Genomic DNA, 21,568 nt, shown 5'->3' with positions numbered 1-21,568 from the left:
CATCACTCTGAGCTCTGACACCCTAATGGAGTAGAAGTAGAATTTGAAAACATCCCTTAGGAAGCAGCTCAATAAATATGTTGAAACTCCATACCCTGGTTAATAATGGCAACAGAGAATAACAGTTAGAAAATGGATGGGTTGGAAGTCCGTTTATTCTGCTGTTCAAAAAATTAATATGGACTTAATTAGAAACCTGTGCTTTGACTATCATCATTGGTTGGAAAAACTATTTACCTTCTCTTGGGTGTATTTTAATTTCCCACATATGTTTTGGTAAAGGGAATTGGGCTTGACAAAACATTTTGCCAGTGTGTCTTTCTCTTGGTGAAAGAAATAGGGCTAATATCTCTTAAATGGTAGAAGGCTTCAAATAACTTTGGGAATAAAAAATGTAAACAGAAGAGCACTTAGAAGTTTATTTTTTATTGTTTTCTTTTATGGGTTAATGATTATATTTTAGTGTATGATTGCATAGGGAAAGCTTCTGTTTCTCTTTACATACTCAGTACTTAAATATGATACTGCTGACACCAAATGCATGGATTTTTTTTTACACACCAACAAATCCTGCAATATCAGCTGGGTGTTCTCCAACATCAGAACATCAACATTCAGTTCTGACCCTCACTGAGGTTAGTATGGACCTGACAGGTTTAGGGCTCAGTCCCAAAACACTCCTTATGTGACTTATATGCAGAGTACACCATGCGAAATGCCCGGCTGGATGAAGCTCAAGCTGGAATCAAGATTGCCAGGAGAAATAGTGATAACCTCAGATAGGCAGAGGACAACACTCTAATGACAGAAAGTGAAGAGGAACTAAAGAGCCACTTGATGAAGGTGAAAGAGGAGAGTGAAAAAGCCGGCTTAAAACTCAATATTCAAGAAATGAAGATCATGGCATCTGGTCCCATCACTTCATGGCAAATAGATGGGGAAACAATGGAAACAGTGACAGACTTAATTTTCTTACCTTTCTTTATAGTTCAACTTTCACATCCATACATGACTACTGGAAAAACCATAGCTTTGACTAGACAGGCCTTTGTTGGCAAAGTAATGTCTCTGCTTTTTAATACGCTGTCTAGGTTGGTCATAACTTTCCTTCCAAGGAGTAAGCGTCTTTTAATTTCATGGCTGCAGTCACCATCTGCAGTGATTTTGGAGCCCCCCCAAATAAAGTCTGACACTGTTTGCACTGTTTCCCATCTATTTGCCATGAAGTGATGGGACCAGATGTCATGATCTTAGTTTTCTGAATGTTGAGCTTTAAGCCAACTTTTTCACTCCTCTTTGACTTTCATCAAGAGGTTCTTTAGTTCTTCACTTTCTTCCATAAGGGTGGTGTCATCTGCATATCTGAGGTTATCGATATTTCTCCCAGCAGTCTTGATTCCAGCTTGTGCTTCATCCAGCCCAGTGTTTCTCATGATGTACTCTGCATATAAGTTAAATAAACAGGGTGACAATATACAGCCTTGGCGTACTCCTTTTCCTATTTGGAACCAGTCTGTTTTTCCATGTCCAGTTCTAACTGTTACTTCCTGACCCACATGCAGATTTCTCAGGAAGCAGGTAAGGTGATCTGGTATTCCCATCTCTTGATTAATTTTACACAGTTTGTTGTGATCCACAGAGTCTAAGGCTTTGGCATTGTCAATAAAGCAGAAGTAGATGTTTTTCTGGAACTCTCTTGCTTTTTTGATGATCCAGCAGATGTTGGCAATTTGATCCCTAGTTCCTCTGCCTTTTCTAAATCCAGCTTGAACATCTGGAAGTTCACGGTTCATATACTGTTGAAGCCTGGCTTGGAGAATTTTGAGCATTACTTTGCTGGCATGTGAGATGAGTGCAATTGTGCAGTAGTTTGAGCATTCTTTGGCATTTCCTTTTTTAGGGATTGGAATGAAAACTGATCTTTTCCAGTCCTGTGGCCACTGCTGAGTCTTCCAAATTTTCTGGCATATTGAGTGCAGCACTTTCACAGGATCATCTTTCAGGATTTGAAATAGCTCAACTGTAATTTCATCACCTCCACTAGCTTTGTTTATAGCGATGCTTCCTAAGGCCCACTTGACTTCACATTCCAGGATGTCTGGCTCTAAGTGAATGATCACACCATCGTGATTATCTGGGTCATGAAGATCTTTTTTGTATAGTTCTTCTGTGTATTCTTGCTACCTCTTAATATTTTCTGCTTCTGTTAGGTCCATACCATTTCTGTCCTTTATTGAGCCCATCTTTGCATGAAATGTTCCCTTGGTATCTCTAATTTTCTTGAAGAGATCTCTAGTCTTTCCCATTCCATTGTTTTCCTCTATTTCTTTGCACTGATCACTGAGGAAAGCTTTCTTCTCTCTCCTTGCTATTCTTTGGAACTCTACATTCACATGGGCATATCTTTCCTTTTCTCCTTTGCTTTTGGCTTCTCTTCTTTTCACAGATATTTGTAAGGCCTCCTCTGACAGCCATATTGCTTTTTTACATTTCTTTTCCTTGGGGATGATCTTGATCCCTGTGTCTGTACAATGTCATGAACCTCTGTCCATAGGTCATCTGTCTATCCGATCTAGTCCCTTAAATCTATTTCTCATTTCCACTGTATAATTGTAAGGGATTTGATTTAGGTCATACCTGAATGGCCTAGCGGTTTTCCCTACTTTCTTCAATTTAAGTCTGAATTTGGCAATAAGGAGTTCATGATCTGAGCCACAGTCAGCTCCTGGTCTTGTTTTTGCTGACTGTATAGAACTTCTCCATCTTTGCTTGTGATGAATATAATCAATGTGATTTCGGTGTTGACCACTGGCGATGTCCATGTGTAGAGTCTTCTCTTGTTTTGATGGTTAGATAGCGTCATCAAATCAATGGACATGGATCTGAGAGAATTCCGTGAGACAATGAAGGAAACAGGAGTCTGGCATGCTACATTTTGTGGGGTCGCAAAGAGTTGAATACAACTTAGCAACTGAACAACGCTCCTAGGGCATAGGTGTGTTCACCAGCCTGGATTTGTTACGGATTTTTATGAACCCTGTCTGTTATGGATTTTTATGGAGGCTTCCTCATGTAGTCATGATTGATTATTAATTTGTTTTCCAGCCCCTCTCTTCTCTCCAGAGGAGGGGGGATAGGGCTGAAAGTGCCAAGATTCTAATCATGGCTTAGTGTTTGAAGACCAGCCACCATCCAGGATGCATCAAGCATCACCTCCTTAGAATAAATGATGCTCCTATCATCCAGGAAATCCCAAGGTTTTCAGGAACTCTATGTCAGGGACTGGCGTCAAAGACCAAGTATTAGCAGGAACCAGGGCTTCCCAGGGGCTTCCCTCGTAGCTCAGTTGCTAAAGAATCTGCCTGCATTGCAGGAGACCTGGGTTCCATTGCTGAGTCCGGAAGATCCCCTGGAGGAGGAAATGGTGACCCACTCCAGTATTCTTGCCTGGAAAATCCCATGGACAGAGGAGCCTGGTGGGCTACAGTTCATGGGGTTGCAAGGATTGGACACAACTTAGTGGCTAAACCGCCACCAGGGCTTCCCTGGGGGCTCAGACAGTAAAGAATCTGCCTGCATCTCGGAAGGCCTGGGTTCGATCCCTGGCCTCAGAAGGCCTGGGTCAGGAAGATCTCCTGGAGGAAGGCATGGCAACCCACTCCAGTATTCTTGCCTGGAGAATCCCATGGACAGAGGAGCCTGGTGGGCTACTGTCCATGGGGTTGCAAAGAGTTGGACATGACTGAGCATCTTTCACTTTCAGGGACAGAGACCAACATATGTATTTCTTATCATTTTACAGTGATGAATTTTTTTTCTGAGTTCTTTATCAAAGAAACAAGAAAAATTATGATTTTTTTTTTTTTTTTTAGAAAAGTGTGTTTATTTATTTTTGGCTGTGCTGGGTCTTCATTGCTTTGTGCAGGCTTTCTCTAGTTGTGAGCAGGGCACTGTTTGTTGTGGTGCTTCGGCTTCTCACTGTGGTGGCTTCTTGAGTTGCAGAGCATGGGCTCTAGGAACACAGTAGTTGTGGCACGTGGGCATAGTCGCCCCATGGCATGTGGAATCTTCCTGGACCAGGGATCGAACCTGTGTCCCCTGCATTGGCAGGCGGATTCTTATTCACTGTGCCACCAGGGAAGTCCAATGACTGTTTTATAAGAAGAGTTATTTGGTTTTATAAAAGCGTAATTGTGTTTTCCCCCTTCCTGTTTAGGCTAATCATAAAGACTGAATTCTTGCCTACAAAATATCGAGGCTACATGCTCCCCTTGTCTCAGGTGAGTTAAGACAAATTCTACCCAGTCTTTGGATCCTGTACAGAATGGTGTAGATGGTTTTTCTCCTGGTCAGTTAATGGTCCTTTGATCAGCACACTCCTGTTACTTGGTACCAGCCAAAAAGCATTAGGGATGCTTGACCACAGAGGTCAATTCCAAGGCGTTCTGAGCCAGGACTTCTATCATCCACAGCAGGATTTAGAGCACAGTAACCCCTTCCTCAGGATACAGTCCACTGGCTGGTTTCACTAGAGTGACAGTCGCTCAGGAATGCATCTGCGATGAACATTCTCTCCCCATTGAGTCTTCAGTGGAGGCACATAGAGTCTCCCTGTGGACAGTAGTGTCCGTAACTGGCCTGTGCCTGTGAGCACTTTTGTAATAGCCTCCTCCCAGCTGAGCCGTTTCTCTAGGTGAGAAGATGAGGATGCTTCCCGCCCCGCCTCAGACCGCTGCTGGCTACTGACTAGTGGTTTTGCACCTGAAGCTCCGTCAGTCTAGGAGCCCTTGTACCGTCTTTGATGTCATCATTATCCTGAAGCCCTGACTTTCAAAGGACCCTGGAAGGTGATGACACTTCCTGCCGAAGAATATATTAATATATTTGGCAATGAATAAAACAGTAGGAGAATATTTAAAATTGTATTTTTAATTTTTCTGACACTAAATTTAGACAACACCAACAAAAAATGTAGGCAACCAAATGCTAAGTCTTTATATCCCTCCCAGCTTTCTTCTTATCTTTGTCAAGATAAATGCCCACACTTTCAATAGTTAGGGGTTGGGTTTTACACTTAATGTTATTTAATAGACATGATCTGGTTCAGGCTCATCTGTGAACATTTTCTCTTCCATCTACAACTTGCTTTTGTCATGATCCCATGTCATGACATGGTTTTATCTTCTCATTGCTGGTTTTATTTTCCAGGTCTTCTGGGGTCATCTAATTGATGAATCCAATGATTTTAGGTGGCTAATGAGTTGGCCAAAAAGTTCTTTTGGGTTTCCCATAACATCTCAAGGGAAAAACCAAACAAACTTTTTGGGCAACCCAATATGTTTCTTTCCACTGCCCCCCCCCCCGCCCCCCCCCCCCCCCCCACCAAATATCTATCTACAGCCAAGAGCATCTTCTTGAACTTCAGACCCAGGTAGTCAGTTACCTGATAGTCCCTTGACTATCCTGCAGGCTCCTCAAATACATAGAACATTCATAGACCTAATCTTTGCGTCCTCCCCTGGAGCCTTTTATGTCCGTATTTCCACTGCCAGCAAACACTGTCCCCTCAGTTGTCTGAGTCACACACTCAAGAGCTGACCTGAACCCCTCCCTTCCCCTCGCCTCCATTCAATCACTCACAAAGCCCCACTGATTCATATCCTATTAGGGGACCTACAACTGTAGTGTGTTTGTGCTTAGCCGCCCAGTTGTGTCTGACTCTTTGCAACCCCATGGACTGTGGCCCACTAGGGTCCTCTGTCCATGGAATTTTCCAGGCAAGATTACTGGAATGGGTTGCCATTTCCTACTCCAGGGTATCTTCCTGACCCAGGGATTGAACCTGCATCTCCTGTATTGGCAGGCAGATTCTTTACCACTGAGCCACCATGGAAGCCCTGGTGCAGTGTCTAACAGCAAATCCTGTTGCCTTTACTTCCAAAATATGTGCCAAATCCATCAAACAGGAAAAAAAAATCGTGTTCTTCTTATCATTTCACTACTAAAATCCTTTTCAGTGCCACATATCTTGTTACGTGGTCTGCTACAGTGACTTCTTACTGGCCTTCTTACAATTGCTTCTTCAGAAAGATCATCCCAGATCACGCAAGTCACTTCTTTTTTTCATAGCTCTTTCCACTTTCTGAAATATTCCTGTTGTTTTAAAAATAGACTTCCTTGGTGATGAAACAGTTACCCTGTAAGTAGCCCCACAAAGGGTCTTTTAAGATATTATCTTCTCTCCATCTCTGTGAGGTGGAACAGAATTATCATCTATTCTTCACTTCCACTGGGAAAATAATGCTCACGATAACACTCAGAATTGTTTTAATTCCCAACTCATGAGGGTGGCTGCCATGTTCTTTGTTGATATAAAATAATCTCAAGATAAATTTTTCAGGACAGAAAGCAGTATTGAGAAATATTTATACTACGTTACCATTTTAAGCAAGGAGCAAAACATATCTTCATTAGCTTGTGTACGTTTAGAACAGCTTCGGAAGGATGGAAGAAACTGGTGATACTGATTTCTTCTGAGAAGAGGTACTGGATGGAAGGAAGCTGAGAGAAAAGAGCAATCCATTCACAGTGCTCTCCTTTGCACCTTGAGTTACGAGCCAGTGGCTGTATTTTTTATTCAAGAAAAGAAAGTTTATGTCTTGGGCCCGAGGTGTTCTTAAACTTTGATGGCATTGCTGTCCCCTGTCTTGCCAAGCCTCCTACCTGTAGACAAGCAAATGGGGTCATGGAGAAGTGAAGTAGCTTCTCCAGCTCATCCAGGCCTGGAGGTGGGGCAGCTCCTCAGTCAACGACACTGCCCCGTCTCACCCTGTTACAATGCAGGACGGGGCGCTCCTGGAGTAGGGGTGTGGAGTGCATTCAGTCAGTTCAGTTCAGTCGCTCAATCATGTCTGACTCTTTGTGACCCCACGGACTGCAGAGTGCCAGGCCTCCCTGTCCATCACCAACTCCCAAAGTCCACCCAAACCCATGTCCATTGAGTCAGTGATGCCATCCAACCGTCTCATCCTCTCTCATCCGCTTCTCCTCCTGCCCTCAATCTTTCCCAGCATCAGGGTCTCTTCCAATGAATCAGTTCTTTGCATCAGGTGGCCAAAGTATTGGAGTTTCAGCTTCAGCATCAGTCCTTCCAATGAATATTCAGGACTGATCTCCTTTAGGATGGACTGGTTGGCTCTCCTTGCTGTCCAAGGAACTCTCAAGAGTCTTCTCCAACACCATAGTTCAAAAGCATCTATTCTTTGGCGCTCAGGTTTCTTTATAGTCCAACTCTTACATCCACATGTGACTATTGGAAAATAGGAGGGCTTTAACCTTCCTTCTCTCCCCCAGGTTTTCTGGTTGGCTGGCTCCCTGCTCATCATTGGCCTGGCCTCTGTGGTTGTCCCCACCATCGGGTGGCGCTGGCTTATCCGCATTGCCTCCATCCCTGGCATCATCCTCATCATGGCCTTCAAGGTGACCAAGCTCATGGGCTCCCTCTTGACCTCCCCTCTGGTTGGCAATGTGGCCTTCTTGGCCCACAGATATCTTTCTCATGTCCAGGACCTTTCTCCTTTATTTAAGTATCTGTTTCCGTCAGTTTATGTGAAAAGGGTATTTTGGCAGATTTAATGCACAAGCCATCATGAAGCTGTAAATGCAGGATATGTTTGGGGGAGAGCAGGGAGGCAGGGAATTCTAGAGTGAGGGGTACTGGGGGGAGGCCAGATGGAAAGACAGGTCTGTGTCCAGGTTACAAACAACCTGGAGGACCAGGGGCCCTGGCTGTGTGGAAGGGGTTGTATGCTGGGGAATAGGTACATGGGTATGTGGAGGCTGGGTGGGAGGGAAGATGGAAAAGGTCAGAAAAGCAGTTAGAAATGATCAGATTAATCCTGGTGGGTGATGAGGATGACCTGAACTGCCCTCTGGCCGGGGAATGGGGAAGAGGTTACTGCTGGGGGAGATGCTTTGCTGAGGAAGAACCCACTGGTCTTCACTGGGGGAGGCATCAAGGGCAGGGGGCCCTTCCAGTTGATTCTCAAGGTCCTCATGTCAGTGGAAGGCTGTGCTGTTTTCTGAGGGTGGTGTTCAAAGTATGCCACCATCAGTGGCTCGAAGGCCTCTACAATCAGGATGGTTCCCCTACTTGTGGTTCCTGCACTGTGGAGAGTTCTGGGGTTCCTGGGGAGGGCCTGGGTGATGGAGCAGCAGAAAGGCACCAGGGAGCCCTGGGCGGCAGCAGGAGATTCAGTGTAAGAATTTCATTGTATTAAGTAGGTTGGGCCAAACTGTGTGAAGCTCGGTATCGATCCACTGTCATCCTAGATAGGACTATGAGAAGGAGAAGGCAACTTTTTGTTCTACCACGACTGTGCTGGTATACCTGCCTTATTGTTGCCGTGAAGCTTGCTACATCCTTTCCCATCTCCGGAAACTGGGATGGTGCAGTATATGGAACTGTGATAGCTCTATCTTTGGGGGCCACAGCAGTTGCAGCTCTGTTGTTCTTTGTCACCTATGCCCAGTTTATTCCTGAATCTGCTCGGTTCAATGTCTCCACTGGGAACACTCCGGCTGCCCTGGCTACGCTGGAACGCATTGCCAAGATGAACCGCTCAGTCATGCCAGAGGGGAAGCTGGTGGAGCCCATCCTGGTGAGTTCCTCTCCAATCAGGGGTCGCCAGAAGTCCCCTTAGTGGTGGAAGGTGAGAGGGAAGGCGACCTGAGCCCTCCAAGGGCAGGATTAGGAAAAGAATGGAGGAAATTGAGACTAAATCCAGCTCCACCTTAAGCCTGGTGGAGCCAAGTTATGCAACATCACTTTCTTTTTCCAAATTTTATTGAAGTATAGTTGATTTTACAATGCTGTGTTTAATTTCTGCTGTATAGCAAAGTGACTCAGTTATGTATATATATTTTGTTCATAATTCCTTTCCATTTATGGTTTATCATAGGATATTGAGTATAATTCCATGTGCTATACAGATAAAATAGTCCACATCTGCTAATCCCGGATTCCCAATCCTCCTTGCCCCTCTACCCCTCAACAACCACAAGTCTGTTCTTTATATTTGTGAGTCTGTTTTTGTTTCATAGATAAGTTCATTTATGTCATATTTTAGATTCCACATATAAGTGATATATGAAATTTGTCTTTGACTTACTTCACTTAGCATGATAATCTCGAGGTCCATCCATGCTCCTGCAAACGATGTTATTACTTTCTTTTTAATGGCTGAGTAGTAATCCACTGTGTGTGTATATGTGTGTGTGTATACACACACACACACACACACACACACACATATATTATATATATACACCATATCTTCTTTATCTATCAATGGACATTTAGGCTGTTTCCATGTCTTGGCAATTGTAAATAGTGTTGCAATAGGTGCATGTATCTTTTCGATTTATAGTTTTGTCTGGATATATGCCCAGGAATGGATTGCTGGATCATATGGTAATTCTATTTTTAAAGTACTTTAAGGATTCTCCATACTAATTTCCTTAGTGGCCACACCAATTTACATTCCCACAAACAGTGTAAGAGGGTTCTTTTTTTCCCACATCCTTTCTGGCATTTATAAATTGTAGACTTTTTATTGATGGCTATTCTGCCTGCCTGCCTGCCACCACTTTCCTCATCAACAAAATGGAAATAATAGCACCTGTCTTACAGAGCTAGTCACATGATATTGCCACACTGTTTATAGCTGAGAGATTGTTCTATAATTTTATTTTCCTTGTATTGTATTGGCCTTGTCTTACTGATATCAAATGTATAAACCTCATTAAATGAATTTTTAAAAGCAAAATTTGGCATTTAAATCTATTTTTAGGGTCATTATCTATTGAGAGTTATTGACGTTTTTTACTTTTTTATTGTTGTCAAACTCAATTTTTACAGTTCCTTTTTTGTCTCCCTCCCCTTTGTGTTGGGTTAATTTGGTTTCTTATTTAATATGTAAATGCTGGATCTGTGTGTGTTTAATTGGGTATAATAAGCATGGAACAGATCTAGCTTTGCCATATCCAAATAGCTAACCAGTGGCACTGATGTATTTTTGAATAATCCATCCCCTATGTATTTGAATTTATTGCTGAATATTACATTCTAAATGAGCTTCCCATCTGGTGCTACTGGTAAAGAACCCACTTGCCAATGCAGGAGACTCAAGAGATGTGGGTTTGATCCCTGGGTCAGGAAGATCACCTGGAGAAGAGAATGGCAACCCGCTCCAGTATTCTTGCCTCAAGAATCCCATGAACAGAAGACCCCAGTGGGCTATGGTCCATAGCGTCGCAAAGAGTTGGACACGACTGAAGCAACTTAGCGGGCATGTTCTAAATATTAGGTTTGTTCAAATATATATGGGATTTATTATATACTAGAACATAAATTGTTGGTCTCATATAACAATTATAGTATTTTATAATAAGTTTTCATACTTATAAAGTATGTACTCATTATCAAAGTTCTTTTTCAGAATTTTCCACACTATTTTCTCAGGCTTATTTTTTATTGTTGTTGCTATTGTTGTTCAGTCACTAAGTTGTGTCCGACTCTTTGTGACCCCATGGATTGCTGCACACCAGGCTCCCCTGTCCTTCACTGTCTCCTGGAGTTTGCTCAAATTCATGTCCATTGAGTCAGGGGTGCTGTCTAACTGTCTCATCCTCTGTAGCCTCCTTCTCCTTTTGCCTTCAATCTTTCCCAGCATCAGGGTCTTTTCCAATGAGTCAGTTCTTCACATCATGTGCCCAAAGTATTGGAGCTTCAGCATCAGTACTTCCGATGACTATTCAGGGTTGATTACCTTTACAATTGACTGGTTTGATCTTGCAGTCCAAGGGACTCTCAAGAGTCTTCTCCAGTACCACATTTTGAAAACATCAATTATTTGTCATTCAGGCTTCTTTATGGTCCAGTTCTCTACCATACTTGACTACTGGAAAACCATAGCTTTGACAGTACAGACCTTTGTTGGCAAAGTAATGTCTCTGCTTTTTGATATGCTGTCTAGGTTTGTCATAGCTTTCCTTCCAAGGAACAAGCATCTTTTAATTTCATGGCTGCAGTCATCATCTGCAGTGATTTGGGAGCCCAGGAAAATAAAACCTGTCACTGCTTTCACTTTTTCGTGTTCTGTTTGCTGTGAAGTGATAGGACCAGATGCCATGATCTTATTTTTTTGAATATTGAGTTTTAAGTCATCTTTTTCACTTTCCTCTTTCACCTTCATCAAGAGGGTCTTTAGTTCCTCTTCACTATCTTCCATTAGAGTGGTATCATCTGCATATCTGAGGTTGTTGATACATCTCCTGGAAGTCTTGATTCAAGTTTGTGATTTAACCAGCTCAATATTTCACATGATGTTCTGTGTATAAAAATTAAATAAGCTGGGTGACAATATACTGCCTCGATGTACTCCTTCCCCAATTCTGAACCAGTCAGTTGTTCCATGTCTGTCAGGGAATGTTTGACGGGAGGATTCCTACGTGCTGTCTCTCAGGAGTCCTTTGTCCCTCTTCAAGCGGAACAGCATGCTGCTCCCAGGGACTGAGGTCATTGTGTGAGGCAAGCATGAGTCTCCTTTAGTAAACATTCTCCTTAGGACAAAACAGCTTAATCTCCTTCCCCTTACTTGAGATATAGATTGTCTCCTGACCTTGTGACTAACGTTACCCCTTGTTCCCTTGGTAACGGTTGCTGTACATTTGGTTTTCTGATCTCTATCATTCCCGAAAGAAGTTTCTTGTACTGCAGCCTATATATACTCACAGAAAAATCATTAAAGCACCTTTGCTCCATCAGAGCTTGGGTCCCCGGGTCTTTTCTCTCTCTCTCTCTCTCCTTTTCTGGCTGACTCTCTGGAGCGTGGAGACCCGTCGTGCTCACTTTTCTGCCCGGGCTTCTAAGACCCCCTCGAGAGGGCGCCTGGTGCCTTCGTGAGCGATGCAAGTCCTGTGTCAAGGACTTTATTGGTCCTCTGCGTAAACCAAGGGACATCGGCCTCTTTCTCTCTTTCACTTTCTTATCGTCGACTCCGTACCTCCAGATTCCGGTCCTTTAAAGGACCCCAACAAATGGCGCCTGAACAGGGACACTGGTATACGTGGAATATCGGGCGGAATGACTCAGGGACCTATTGAGGTCGGTAAGTACTAAGGCATGGGTTAAACGGCTGGCCAGCCCCATTATTTTTCTACTTTACTTCACCATTTGTTTAAATTTCAGGGACTTCTGGCTTCACGGCAATAAATAGAGGCTTGCCTTCAAACAGTAGTTAAACATAATCCTTAGTTTCCTGATAAATACAGCTTTGATTTAAAAATTTGGCTCCAAGTCAAAAAAAATGTTAAATGAGCAGCCAAACAAAAAAAAATATTCCAATTGATCTCTAGCCCCTATGGGCTCTTATTAAAGCTGTAATTCTGCCATTTCAAGATACATTCTAGCCCTTCCAATATTCAGCAACAGATAAAACACTTATTACATAAATATCAATTAAATGATTAAACTTTACAAAAGGCCCAATTAAAACAATACAAAATATCTCAAAATTTTCTTACTAGCTCTGCCCCGGCTGCTCCAAATGCTTCTCCTCTGCCAACAGTCACAACTCCAAAAGTCTCTCATTTATTAAAACCTAATAAAAAGTTATGCTAATGTTTTAAACTAGATTAAAAGCTGCTATTTCCCATACTATAATAAAAAAAAAACCCAAAAAACAGCTAAAAAAATTACTTGCTTATAAAAATACAAATCAAAAATGTCAAAGAGCTATAGCTGCAATTTGTGAAACTAAGACTATTATTGATTATTTAAAAGCTTATTGCAATCTAAGATCAAAAACCCAAAAGATGCAAATACTGATTGAGACAATGACTACTACCTTTAAAAAGAAAAATAAAAGATGCTTTAATTGTAAAAATAAAAATCATTTAAAAAGGGACTGCCCTAAAAAGGCTAATAAAATACCAAAAAATTTGCCCTCACTGCCATAAAAAAATACACTGGGCCAAAAGTTATAAATTTAAATTTGATATTGATAAAAAACCTATTCCAAAAAACTCCAAACAAAAACAAATTCTATCTTTTCCCTCAAACCCTCAACATCCGACAGTACTGCCGTCTATATACCAGCCCTAAATGATTTTTTTCCTTTACCTTCAAAACAGTCCCTACTAAAGTGCCTACCAAACCTTTTAGACCCCTGCCCCCACAAACTTTTAGTCTTTTGCTTGGCCGATCTAGTCTGACTTCTAAAAAAATTACTGTTCACCCTAAAATAATTGATTCAGATTATAAAAGAGAGATTCAAATTCTGATGTCATCTCAGATTCTATAGCAATTCAAAAAGAGAGACAAAATTGCTCAATTACTTCTTTTACCTTACATTTCTATTAATTCCTCTGATAATATACAGACAGATGGGTTTAAAAGTACAGATCAAAAACAGTCTTTATAGACATCATTAGTATCTGAGTATGCCTGACCAAATATAAATATCAAAATTAATGGTAAAAGATTTTCTGGTCTCCTCGACACTAGATCTAATATTACTATTATTTCCAAACACTTATGGCCCAAATCCTAGCCTGTATAAAAGGTCTCCTGCCAAATTACAAAAATTTCTCAAACTAAAATACAAAAAGTATATCAAAGTGTTCAAATATACTCAGGTAAGAGACCAAAAGGCCAACCTACAACATTAAAACCTTATGTGATAAATATACCCTTTAATCTAATAAAAAGGGACTTACTTATACAATGACAAACTCAGATATGCATTCCACATTTTTCCTAGGGGCCACTGCTCATTTAACAAACAAAACAATTATTAAAATAACTAAAAAAAATTATGAGCCTATTTAGACAAAACAATGGCCCCTTACAAAAAAAAAATTACAAGCTACTAAAAAACTTATAAACACACAATTAAAATTAAAACATATTAAAAAATCTTGCTCTTTTTTACAACCAAAAATCCCATCACCTATTACTATTCCTCAAAATTGGCACATTATTATTACTGATTCACAAGATTGCTTTTTAAATATACCTTTACACCCTTTAGACCGGGAGAGATTCACTTTCTCTCTCCCTTATCCTAATCATATCGGGCCTCATAAAAAATTTCAATAGACTGTGTTACCTCAAGGTATGCTTAACAGTCCTGCTGCTGCTGCTGCTACGTCACTTCGGTCGTGTTCTACTCCATGCGACCCCATGGATGGCAGCCCGCCAGGCTCCCCCGTCCCTAGGATTCTCCAGACAAGAGTACTAAAATAAGATGCCATTGCCGTCTCCCTAACAGTCCTAATATTTGTCAAAATTTTGTAGCCAAGGCTTTACTTCCTATGTGACAACAATTCCCTCATGCATATATCATTAATAATATACTATAGCTACAAAAAAAAATGATATTTTTGACACTAAATGGCTATTATATTCTTTAGACTCCAAAAAAAACTGATAAAAATAAAATATTTTTTAAAATTGCAAAACCGGTTCTTCTTACATGTGCAGTTAAAAAAAGGTTAACTTGTTAAAATATTTTTTTTTTTTTTAGAGCTCCAGTTCTGCCTAAAAAACAAAAATAGGCCTAAAAAAAAAACCTTAAGTTAACTCTTATCATGTCCTTAAAATACACAGCCCACTCTATCTAAGACTCCAGCCATTAACAAATTGGTGGAGCTCAAAATAAATAAATAAAACAAAAAGATATTTTAAATTTCAAACAAAAAACTATGCCTATATATCTAAAATTATCTATGTCTCAATATATGTCTTTGTTTTTAAATAGTGTAGAGTTAATGAACTCTATTTAGATTCAGCTTTACATAAACTAAAGGATATTCAATGTTGGGTATAATGTTTATTTAAATGTAAATATGATTTAAATATAATTATTTGTTAATCTAATTGAGACATGTCTTGAGTCATCAACATTATATAATACTTTTATTATGCCTTGGTTTAAGGTAAACTAAGTTTGTCAACAAAAGGGTAACTATATATATATATATATATACAAATATATAAATGAGATAAAAACTTTTAGATAAGCTCTATTAAAAATAATCATATTTTTGATAAAATGATCTATTATCTATAATCTAAAGCCATCTCTTGAGATTGGAGTGACTTAGGTTTCTAAAGTTGTGCTAAACTAAGTAGTAAAAGTTTGTTAAATGGCTGGGTCATTTCCAAATAAAATAAGATTTTAAAGCGTTAATTGTTAAACATTGACGTACTCTTAAAAGAGATTTTTCTTACAAAAGAGCTAAAGAGATTTTAAGCTGTTAATAAATATAAATATATATTTATATATAAATAGATATATATATAATATAATATGATTTTAAAAATATGTTCAACGGTCTATAAAATGCTAACATACAAGACATTTCATCGTTGCTATAAAAAAGTAAAATATATGCTTTTAATAAAAAAATATAAAAAATGGCAAATAAAATAATAAATACAAAAATATTTTTTTAATTGTTAAAACATTTATTATAAAATAAAGTGGTATTTACATAAACTTTACTAGACTAGTTTTTCATTGTCGTTCTAGCTACAACAAATGTTCTTTCTCCAAATTAAACCAAATTAAAAACAAAAAAAAAATTCTAAAAAAACAATATTTAATAAAATTAACTTTGGTCAACAGATACATTCAGACCACAAATATATTAAAAAATACAGTTAAAATGCTTGGGTGGATCACAATAAAAACCACAAAATATAGTATGTTTATTTAAAATAAACATTAAATTTGTTTATTATGCTATCATACTTTGTTTTGGCCTTTTAACTTTTAAAGATATTTAGTGCTAAAATTTTAGAAAAGCTTATGACAAATAAAAAAAAATTTTATAACAAATTGATGTAACTCATTGTCCTAAACTTTCTTCCTCTTCCTTCTTACATGTCTCAATCAATACAAATTCTTCTTTTCTAGGGGCAACACCTCTCTAAGGTAAGACTACACAACATGTTATAACTCACCGATCAACTTACTTCACAATAATGAAAACACCTAATTCTATAAAAACAGACAATGACTCTGCCTATATTTCTAAGCAGCTCAAACAATTTTTACATTCATTCTCTATTAAACAGATTACAGACATTCCTTATAGTCCACAAACACAAGACATGATTAGACAAACACATTACACACTGTAACTACAAATAAAAAATTAAATAAAAAAAAATACACAAAAACACTTTCGTCTTCCTTGTCCAGAGCAAACTTTGCTAGATTCTGGTCTAGTGTAGTCTTTAAGCCTATAACTATTGTTGATATGACTATTTCTGTTCCCAATGTGTAAGATTCTTAAAACAGGACAAAAAAAAAAAAAAAAAAGACACCATTTCCCAAATAGATTATTTATTCCTAAAAATATCAAAAATGTAAAATGTTTGCCTTCTTTTCAAGTCTGTCTTAAAAGTATAATCATCCTCTTTAACACACTGAACAGTGAGATTCAACAGTTACTAAGCTACATTTCTTTTTCAAAGACAAGGTCAAATATATTTAGATATAAACAACATTTCATTTGTCAAGTTGTTCTGCATCACGTTTTCAATAATTTCACTTAAAAAAAAATATTTAAATGGTTACTCCTAATCCTTTGCCCCAAATAACACAAACCACAGCCAAATACCAGTCCCAAACAGATTTCTAAATGATTTTTTTTCTTTTAGACTAAAATATTTCCTAAAAATGTTTTCATCATTACCGCTTTCCTCTCTTTTTATAACTATTGTTAATATAGCCTTATTTGTTTTAAAGTTTTTAAACTTACCACAAAGAGATGTTTTGACAAAAGCAAAAAACAAACAAACAAAAAAAAAAGTTTTAAAACATTATAAGACACTTCCTTTCCTTTGCCCATTTGATATCAAGACGGGTTAACTAATCAATAAAAATCTAAAAAACTAATCTTACAGGAAAAAGATATGCTTCTTTTCTCCAAATAGATCCAACAAGCTCACATGACTTCCTCTTCAAAAAATTCAACCTAAGGGGGCCCCCAGCATTCAGACTAAAAATAAAACAACAAAAAACCCCCCCAAAAAAAAATCCAATATAAGCCATAGCAACATTAAAAATTTCCAAAAAACGCCACACTCGATGTCATCAACCTTATGATCTCCCTACTTAGAGACAGATAAAAACCCTTACTAATTAAACTAAAAACCTGATTTCTCAACAAAAAATGCCTCAAAATCCTAAAAATATTTTTCTTCGCTATGCTTGCTTTGCTTGCTTTTGCTTCCCCCGCTCGGGCTGACTTGATTAATCACACTTACTGGGCTTATATACCTAACCCCCCTTTTTTATTATAGGTTGTAAAATAGACAGATATAAAACCAATCATATCCACTAATGAGTCAACACATGTGCCTCCTCCTTAAAACTTAGAGGGGCCCTCTCATCCTAAAAAAAAAAAAAAAACTAATTAATATCGTTCTAGGTTATAAAGTCCTTCCTTTATGTATGGGCCCAGCAAAATTATGTATAAACGTTAGTCGACAAACTTGGGCTTTCATCCTGCCTCCAAAAAAAGATTTTCAGACACTACTTAAATTATTTACTGCCCTTTCTTTGTCAGTAAACCATGTTTATACTACTAAAACTTTAAAAAAAAAAATTAAAAAAAAAAACCAAAAAACAACATGCCAAGGGTTTACTAATAAAAACTTTAAATATATTCCTGTTCACTGAAACAAATGTCAGGCCAAACCAAAAAAATTAATGTTTATAGCTAATCATACAATTATCAATTAGAGACCCCATAATATGTGACTATTAAACTGCTCAGATGATATTAACAATACTATATATGATTATATTACTCAAGTAACATAAAAGGTTACTAATACATCAGTAAAACATTACCATGACAGAAGACTTCTTGGCTAGCTTGATGATAAAATGGCCCCCACCTCGTCCTCAAATCATCTTTGATAAACAGATTGGGCCTAAACAATGGGACATCTAAAAACTTGCTGCATACACCAAAAAACTTGAGACTTAGACCAGACATTCCACGGGGACCAATCATAGCTATAGCAATTATTTCTTTCACTATAATCAATCATATTTTATACAAGCCTATGTTCCACTTCCTTTTGTTATAACTATAAAAAATTTACAATTCAATAAGACTATACGTTTTATAACTTGCATAAATTACAGATTATATACTTGTCTTAACTCCTCTATTTCCTTAAGATATGATTCTCTTTTAATTCTTTGACCTCGACTTAGTCTATAGTTACCAATAAATCTCCAACGGCCCTGGGAAAAAGGTCCCATGGCTAGACTTGCTTCCCAGTTGCTTACTAAATTGCTCTAGCGATGTAAACGATTCATTGGATGGCTGATTTTTGGCATTATAAGATTAATAACTATTTGCACCATTGCTGTCATCACTAGTGTTACTTTACAAACTTCAATTCAAACACATAATTTTATCCAAAATTAGACTAAAAATGCTCATACTATGTGGGCCACTCAGTCTCAAATAGATAAAGATATTCAAAAAATAATACAAAAACTAAAAACAGCCATCAAATGAGTTAAAGATCAATTAACAGATGTACAAAAACAGGTGATGCTAAAATGTGACTAAAATTCTACTCAATTTTGTGTTACTCTTGTTCATTTTAATAACAGTGCCTACAACTAAAAACAAATCAAGTTTCATTTACAAAACATACATGATAATGCCTCTCTAAATGTACAATTATTACAAAAAAATATATAAAACCTTTTCTAATAATCTGCCCTCTTCCACTAGTATGAAAACTTTAGCTATACAATTGGCTAATCAATTATCTGGGCTAGACCCACATAAATGGTTTCAAAGCCTTATTCATAACATTGGGTCTAAAACTATAATTTTGGTGATTGTCTTAACAATTATATTTGTTATCTACTGTTGCCTTCATGCAAAAATTGTCAAAACTAAACAAACTCTGATGGTCAAAACTCTTCTTACAAATATAAATAAATAGGGGAAAATTGTCAGGGAATGTTTGACGGGAGGATTCCTACGTGCTGTCTCTCAGGAGTCCTTTGTCCCTCTTCAAGCGGAACAGCACACTGCTCCCAGGGACTGAGGTCATTGTGTGAGGCAAGCATGAGTCTCCTTTAGTAAACATTCTCCTTAGGACAAAACAGCTTAATCTCCTTCCCCTTACTTGAGATATAGATTGTCTCCTGACCTTGTGACTAACATTACCCCTTGTTCCCTTGGTAACGGTTGCTGTACATTTGGTTTTCTGATCTCTATCATTCCCGAAAGAAGTTTCTTGTACTGCAGCCTATATATACTCATAGAAAAATCATTAAAGCACCTTTGCTCCATCAGAGCTTGGGTCCCCGGGTCTTTTTTGTCTCTCTCTCTCTCTCTCCTTTTCTGGCTGACTCTCTGGAGCGTGGAGACCCGTCGTGCTCACTTTTCTGCCCGGGCTTCTAAGACCCCCTCGAGAGGGCGCCTGGTGCCTTCGTGAGCGATACAAGTCCTGTGTCAAGGACTTTATTGGTCCTCTGCGTAAACCAAGGGACATCGGCCTCTTTCTCTCTTTCACTTTCTTATCGTCGACTCCGTACCTCCAGATTCCGGTCCTTTAAAGGACCCCAACACATGTCTGGTTCTTAACTGTTGCTTCTTGACTTGCATACAGGTTTCTCAGGAGACAGATAAGCTGGTCTGGTATTCCCATCTTTTGAAGAATTTTCTATAGTTTTTTGTGATCCACACAGTAAAAGACTTTAATGTAGTCAATGAAGTATGCTGTAATTAGTAATATAATGTAGTCTGTAGTAAGTAATTAGTTAAGTAATGTAGTCTGCTTTAATGAAGCAGAAGTAGATGTTTTTCTGGAATTCCCTGCTTTCTTTATGATCCAACAAATGTTGGCAATATGAACTCTGCCTTTCTAAACCCAGCTTGTACATCTGGGATTTCTCAGTTCATATACTGCTGAAACCTAGCATGAAGGATTTTGAACATACCCTTGCTAGCATGTGAAATGAGTACAGCTGTACAGTAATTTGATCATTCTTTGGCATTGCCTGCTTTTGGAATTGGAATGAAAACTGACCTTTTTCAGTTCTGTGGCCACTGCTGAGTTTTCCAAATTTGCTGACATATTGAGTGCAGCACTTTCACAGCATCATCTTTTAGGATTTTAAATAGCTCAGCTGGTATTCCATCACCTCCACTAGCTTTGTTTATAGTGATGCTTCCTAAGGCCTACTTGTCTGCACACTCTAGGGTATCAGATTCTAGGTGAGTGGCCACATCATTGTGGTTATCCGAGTCATTAAGATCTTTTCTGTATAGTTCTTTGTATTCTTGCCATCTTTTCTTAATCTCTTCTGCTTCTGTTAGATCCTTCCCATTCCTGTCCTTTATCATGCCCATCCTTGCATGAAATACTCCCTTGATAGCTCCAGTTTTGTTGAAGAGATGTCTAGTCTTTCCCATTCTGTTGTTTCCCTCATTTCTTTGCATTGTTCATTGAAGAAGGCTTTCTTATCTCTCCTTGCTATTTTCTGGAACTCTGCATTCATTTGGGTGTATCTTTCCCTTTCTCCCTTGCACTTCACTTCTCTTCTTTTCTCAGCTATTTGTAAAGCCACCTCAGGCAACCACTTTGCCTTCTTGCATTTCTTTTTCTTTGGGATGGTTTTGGTCACTGCCTCCTGTACACTGTTACAAACCTCCATCCATAGTTCTTCAGGCACTGTCTACCAGATCTAATCCCTTGAATCTATTCATCCCCTCCACTGTATAATCATAAGGGATTTGCTTTAGGTCATATCTGAAAGGCCTAGCAGTTTTCTATACTTTCTTTAAGCCTGAATTTTGCAATAAGGAGTTCATGATCTGAGCCACAGTCAGCTCCTGGTCCTGTCTTTGCTGACTGTATAAAGCTTTTCCATCTTCAGCTGCAAAGAATATCATCAATCTGATTTCAGTATTGGCTATTTGATGATGTCCATGTGTATAGTCGTCCCTTGTGTTGTTGGAAAAGGGTGTTTGCTGTGACATGTGTTTTCTTGACAAAACTCTGTTAGCCTTTGCCTTGCTTCATTTTGTACACCAAGGCCAAACTTGCCTGTTACTCCAGGTATCTCTTGACTTCTTACTTTTGCATTCCAATCCCCCAAGGTGTTAATTTGTTTTTTCTTTTTGGTGTTAGGTCTGTAAGGTCTTGTAGGTCTTCATAGAACCGTTCAACTTTGGCTTCTTCTGCATTAGTGGTTGGGGCATAGACTTGGATTACTGTGATGTTGAATGGTTTGCCTTGGAAATGAACCAAGTGAACCAACCAAAATTGAATGATTTTTTTTTTTTAGAAGAACTTTAAAGTGAAGTGGGAGTGAAGATCTATTTAAACCCTGTTTTCATTTCCTTTGGATATATACCCAGAGGTGGGGTTGCTGGATCATATGGCAGTTCTGTTTTTAATCTTCTGAGGACTGTCCATACCGCTTTCCACAGTGGCTGCACCAGTCTATGG

General features: G+C 38.7%; 1 protein-coding gene across 1 annotated transcript in view; it reads left to right on the top strand.

Annotated features, from left to right (window-relative positions):
• Positions 1 to 21,568, top strand: part of SVOPL (SVOP like) — a 92,095-nt gene that overhangs the window by 16,103 nt on the left and 54,424 nt on the right. The window contains exons 7-9 of the mRNA XM_061166428.1: positions 4,217 to 4,280; positions 7,354 to 7,479; positions 8,532 to 8,660. Of these exons, the coding sequence (XP_061022411.1) occupies positions 4,217 to 4,280; positions 7,354 to 7,479; positions 8,532 to 8,660 (319 nt within the window). The remainder of the gene's footprint in view (positions 1 to 4,216; positions 4,281 to 7,353; positions 7,480 to 8,531; positions 8,661 to 21,568) is intronic.

The sequence above is a fragment of the Dama dama genome, chromosome 18, assembly GCF_033118175.1.
Source record: "Dama dama isolate Ldn47 chromosome 18, ASM3311817v1, whole genome shotgun sequence".
Taxonomy (NCBI): Eukaryota; Metazoa; Chordata; class Mammalia; order Artiodactyla; family Cervidae; genus Dama; species Dama dama.
Note: the sequence above shows the minus strand (reverse complement) of the source record. Positions and strands in the feature narration are given on the sequence as shown.